The 6,000-nt window shown below is 39.2% G+C and overlaps 1 protein-coding gene across 1 annotated transcript in view; it reads right to left on the bottom strand.

Annotated features, from left to right (window-relative positions):
• Positions 1 to 361: 361 nt before the first annotated feature.
• The window catches only part of nup214 (nucleoporin 214), a 38,374-nt gene continuing 32,735 nt past the window's right edge, over positions 362 to 6,000 (bottom strand). Inside the window, exon 36 of the mRNA XM_034896472.1 lies at positions 362 to 701. Coding sequence (XP_034752363.1) covers positions 686 to 701 — 16 coding nt within the window. The 3' untranslated portion in view covers positions 362 to 685. The remainder of the gene's footprint in view (positions 702 to 6,000) is intronic.

Here is a 6,000-nt window from a genome sequence, read left to right as displayed (position 1 = left end):
ACAAAGGCTTATTATATAGTGGAATTTTCAAGTAAATTAATGTTAGCCATTAAACACTGAACATCCCACAAGCTGTGACAAGGGTGCTTATAGGCCAAATTTGAATTGCCATCAGAGTAACGACAGCATGTGATGCAGATGGATGCTACATCTCGCACACTGTACCAAGGCTTTTGTAATGAACACAAACATCACAAGCAGCTCCTGAGGGAAAGCATCTACATCCTTTACACAATTATAAGCTGAACTACTTTATGAGAAGTTGAACTGAACACCTCATCTGCCCTGAACTTGCCTTGTACATAATTCATTTCTGTGAATATTAATACATTCACCCACATTAATAAAACACAAGACTTAGTCTCCTTTAATTTCATAGTTATTTTAATTTATCTCTCTCTCTCTCTCTCTCCACAGTTGTACAATTTAAAGCGGCTTACATAAGGTCGAGAAAATCCAGTAGGATGAGAACAGGTCTACAAAATATTTAAAAAAAGAAAACAAAAAAAAAAGCAGAAAGAGTAACTTTTTTTTTTTTTTTTTTATAATTTCAAATGGACTCATTTTACTGAGGCCATATTGATCATTCTTCAGCTACACAGCCAGTGTCGGTGTGGTATTGTCCCAGGTGATGATGTGCTGCCACGTGGTTGAGACACGTTCACATGTCTGGGCCTTTTTAATCTCATGTGGTTCTCTGACTGTTGAGAAATGTCAAAAACATCAAAAAAAAGTTCATTAAGATTGATAGCAGTAAGGACAAAGTGCAAAACATTCTTCAATGCCAAAGGCATGTGTGCATGTCTCGTCATTCCACACCGCTGTGCCATGTGTAGCACCTCCATACATCAACAAGCCATTCAGTCGTCGAACAAAAAATGCATTGAATGCACAATTCTAGCAACTTTTAGAAATAATGTATTACTATTGGCTTTATTACTGGTCATTTAATCATTTAGTAAGGTTTTATAGACTAGTTACAATCCATTAATGACATGTTAGGTTGCCAAAGTCCTAATGGCACAGTCATTAGTTATGACTTTAAGACCTTTATAAGGGTACATTATTAGAAAATGGTCAGCCAAAACATGTTACTTTACACAAAAAAGATTATCAGCTAATTACTTGCATTTTATTTTATCAATATACAATTTAAATATCCGCATAAAGATTATTTACAGCAGTAGACTAAGTCAGACCGCTGATCCTACTAATAAACTACAAAACAGAAACAATACATTATCTGTTGGTGGGGTTTTATTAAGGACATTTATTTTTACTGTTATATCTTAATATATGGTGAAGGGTACAAGCTGGCAAAGGGTACACTGACTATATCTAACTAAAGCAAAGCAACAACAAGAGATGGGAACAGGATCTACATTGGCTGGCATACTCTAATATGTGCAATCAAACATGTTTGGATGTAATTAATGTAAAAGCTTAGTGAGTACATGGCCTATGATTCCAATGCTTATCCTCTTTGACCAATGAGAGAGAAAGCCATTAGTTTGGCCACATGTCTGTTAAAACAAACATACAATAAAGAAAAAAGCATGCATGTTGACAAGGAACTCTGGAAATCTTATTTTCTAGAACACGCGCAAGTTGACGTTTTGTTATTGTTTGAACAGACCAGAGAGCTGAATGACAAACACGCCACAAATAAATAAATACTATTTGTGCCAGATCATTGCAATGTCTCATCAGCAAACATTTTGAATATTGATTGACAAAAAACAGAGGAAAAAGGCAATAATTCTTTGGGGCAAATATGGATTTACTTTATTTATTTACCCTAAATGTGGGCAATGCAAGACATCTGCTGACACCAGCAGTGTTTAATATGCGATCAAATGCACGCTTGCTTAGTGAAAAGGGGAAAGTCCTAGATTCAGCAAATAAGAGAATTTATACAGTTACTGTTTGTAACTGAAATACTCTAAAAGGAATACTGACTAAATAATGCAAGTCTTTGCTGCAAAACAGATTCCACAAATGATATCAAAACCATTGCTATCAAATTGTACTTCAAGAGGTTGAGGAAACCTGATTGATGACTGAGACCATAAGCTCAAGCTCAAGCTCAAACAGGATGCCAGCACTACAGAAACAGGGAATGCTCACCCGAGTGGGAAATTTAGAGGGAATGCTGGGAAGCCCGCTGTGGCTCAGCTCTTACCTAGAAAAACAGCCGTGGCTTAAGGGGCCAAAGCAAGGGGCTAAAATCAAGTGCACTTGACAGACAGAGCAATGCTCTCCAACATGGCATCCTTTTCCCTTCGTCTGGCTGATTTATACATGATGTTCCCTGTGTAGGGCCGGGTATTGGTCAAAAACTTTAGATACGGGTACCGATACCAATACTGTGACTTTGATACCAGTTCCAAACAGATATTTTTTCAATACCAATTTTACAAAATAATACAAAATTAAAAGATTACGGCACAAATCTTATTTATTTTCCAGCTCCTGCTACGGGAGCCCTGTCTCTGTGTGTAACGTAGAGTTTTCACTGCGTGTCTCTGCAACGCGTAACGTTGGACAGCCAATCACAAACGTCAGATCTTGGTAGAAGCATTCGGCATGCTTATTGGCTCACTGACGCTGGTGAGATACACACCTTAAGCCGCCTACACACGATAAGCTATTTGCTCTCTACGCACCTCTAGGTAAGGCGCAGAGCAAAGCGCAGCGCAGGTAGCCGTCATCGAGGGCGCCAAGGAGGCCATTTCCCGTTGCTAGGTAACAACAGCTGTCATCTTATTGGTTGCGCTTCCAAGGTCTACGGCAACTAGGTCAAAGTCTAAATAATTTTAACTTTGCAAGTGCAAAGCGGCAAATTCCCCATAAGAAATCAATTGAATGTGTAGGCGGCTTTAGGCATTGAATGACGAAGCATTTTTCGATACTTAATACTTTAGAGGCAATTCGGTCGGTGCCTAAAAAAAGTATTTCACTATTAAAGTACGCAGCCCTATTCCTGTGGGGCTCTGGTGATGGTCAAAGCCTCCCCCCTGACATCTGTGATAATGCCTAACATCCATGATCAAGACTATTAGATAAGACTTTAAGCCCATTCTCAGTAATCCATCCACATGCAGAGCAAGTGCTGAAATTGCTGTTGCATGCACCGGTTTCTGTTGTGCGCACATAAACGGAGAGGCAGTGTTGACTTCTTCTGTATACTTGGAAATCTAAATGGCATCTGAGTGAAATTAAATGTCTTCGTATAAAGCTCCTGTGAAGTATCAGGATAAGTAATGCCACTGAACTGTATTATCCCTGTGAGGGAAATACAGTGAAGAGGAAGAACTGAGGCAGGTCGGTAAATTAAAGGTTGTGAGGTAGGGATGGATTTACTGGCATACAGTAGCCGCTCTGGTGTTATTTATCATGCATGATGCTTGTGTCAGTGCCGCCGCTACAATGCTTAAAGCTGTGCTTAGCATTTAAGCATGAACACTGGCATACAAAGTGATCATGTCCTTCCATTCTGCAACCTATCGTACCAGAACCCGAAGGGCTGTGCGACAGCAGTTAAATAAGGGACAAACACAAAGCTGTGGGTGAAGCGTTCCACACTATAAGATTTAAAGAAAACTAAAATACGATAACATTTTAAATAAATGTTAATAGTAAATGTGACAATGCAAGATTACGGCAAAGTATAAAGCAAATATTGTCACTTGCTATGGATTTTTAGCAATGTTTTTTTTTTATTTTTTAAATGGCCTCTTTTACTAGGTATAACTATTTTACATGTGAAAGCCAAACATTGTAAAGAATACATCCAATTACCTAACTAAGAAAAGTCAAGTATCCGTATGCAGATTCATGAAATTATATGAAAAATTGAAATCGTCCACAGAAAAAGATGTAGAACAAGACCAACAGTCTACAGTTATGCTAGCGGCTCTGCAAGGCGGTGCTTAGGAACAGTGGTGCTTTGATCGAAACGCTAATGTCAGTAAGCTAACTTGCTCACAATGACAACACTAATATTCAAATGCTATGCACTTATAATATGTACAGTGTTTTACATCTAAATTTGGAGTATTTGCATGCTAACATTTGCTAATTAACAATAAACCAAACAAAGTACAGCTGAATTTCAGTAGTTTTGCAGGTATTTGGTCATAAACCAAAGTATGAGAAGACTTTCCTTTTATGTAATGTTATGAATACAAGTTGTCGGAATCAGTCTTATATTGTTGTTCTGCAAAGTAAGAAAACTCAACAGCTGTGAAATAATTGTGTCTGGAAATCTTCCTGAATAGATTGTGAAACTTTTCACAACAGTTGCTACTCTTAGGTGCCGATATCCAAATAGTGGGAGGCCTTAGATCCGCAGTGCCCCACCATCTCAGGACAGCATGCAAAGAGAAGCAGGGGGCCAGGTCTCCCTCGTCTGTTAGTGGATTATTGGATTGAAAAATCCAATGAGATTACCCATGAGAGACAATTGTTGCATGCTCTATCAGACGAGCTGGTGCTCATAAATTCCCTGGATAACACTCACTTTACACAATAGTATGACCTGAACAGCCTGGCTGGTAGAAGGATGGGGGACACTTGAGTGACCAGAACCAGTAGCTTTCACCAATGTTCACAGAAATGCCTTAAGACCCAAGAGATGCACCCACTGAGGAGTGCAGTGGCACATCCAGAGATGATGAATATGTCAGCAAAGCATGACAGGATGTGCTGACCATCACTCACTGAAGAGGAGGCTGGGTAAACACAGAGGATGAAGGTGGGGTTGGGAGAGTGGTGAGAGGTGGTTTTGACTAAGCTATTTTTATCTGGATTCCATGAAGACAGCTGCCATTCTCCCGAGTGTTTGTGAGATTTTCCATCGTAAGGAACACAAGAAACAAGTAGAGTCACTCTTGAGTATTTCCGTTTCTATTTGTGATATAACAATAATTATAAAAAACAATGCCTTTAATGCTTTCATGGGGCTAGTTGTGAAGTGGGTGCGGAAAATCGCATAAGCTCATCCGCTTTAGCTGAAAGCATTACAGACTTTGGGCTCTGTAACTGCCCGTGTGCCTCTCTAATCTGCCAGTAGTAATTCTTTACCTGAGCCATCAAATAGAGCCGATGCTGATCAAACATCAATGTGATCATGTATACAACGCTGCTCAGTACGACAGACCCCCAAAAAATGATTTATTCATAGCCAATTATTTTCACATCTACAAAGTAACTGAATCTACTGCTTATATACATTATAGACTATTAGGGGAATATGGACATGAACATTTCAGGGTGTGTGCAGGTCACATTTTAGGACCCTGACATTCCCGTGCGACTTCAGTGCGACCAGGATCTCTGCCACCGTTCGGTGAGAGACACAAGATAAGGATGGACAGAGTGGCGGTGACACGCTCCACAGCCATACGCCGGGAATGTAATTCGGTCGATAATGACCAAATGCCACAACATGCCATGGATCCCCATCATCATTCTCCCACAACCCAATTTAGCTCTGTATGCAAGTACATGACTTCTTTCCTGAAGATGGAGGAATGATGTGCATATCAAGGATCTAGCATTAAGTAGTGAACCGTGTACACATGGCCTGGGGCTTACTGCCAGACTATTCTTCACGCCATATTGAATTAAACTGCTTTGTTTTGTATGGCTTAAATTTTGATTTCACTCTTTATTAAGGAAATCCTAAGCACAGTGATGTCCTATTTTTCAACTGTGAAATGCTGTTACAATGTATGTCAAAATGTTTTAGTAAAGGTTTAGCAGCACATTAAATTCAACAAAATCCTACATAACCAAAGTATGAAATATGTAAGAGTACTTGTCCCTTATCCAAGGAGCATGCTGAAGGCTTTAGATAAGTTTTACATTTTAAGCTTTTTAAATTTGCATCCAAGAATGTAAAGAAGCACTACATTAGTAAAGAGGCCAAAATATGATCGATGATCACTAGCAAGAATTAGCATAATCAATGAGCTATTAACATGACTGCATTAATAA

This window comes from Etheostoma cragini, chromosome 16, assembly GCF_013103735.1.
Source record: "Etheostoma cragini isolate CJK2018 chromosome 16, CSU_Ecrag_1.0, whole genome shotgun sequence".
In the NCBI taxonomy this organism is placed as follows: domain Eukaryota; kingdom Metazoa; phylum Chordata; class Actinopteri; order Perciformes; family Percidae; genus Etheostoma; species Etheostoma cragini.
Note: the sequence above shows the minus strand (reverse complement) of the source record. Positions and strands in the feature narration are given on the sequence as shown.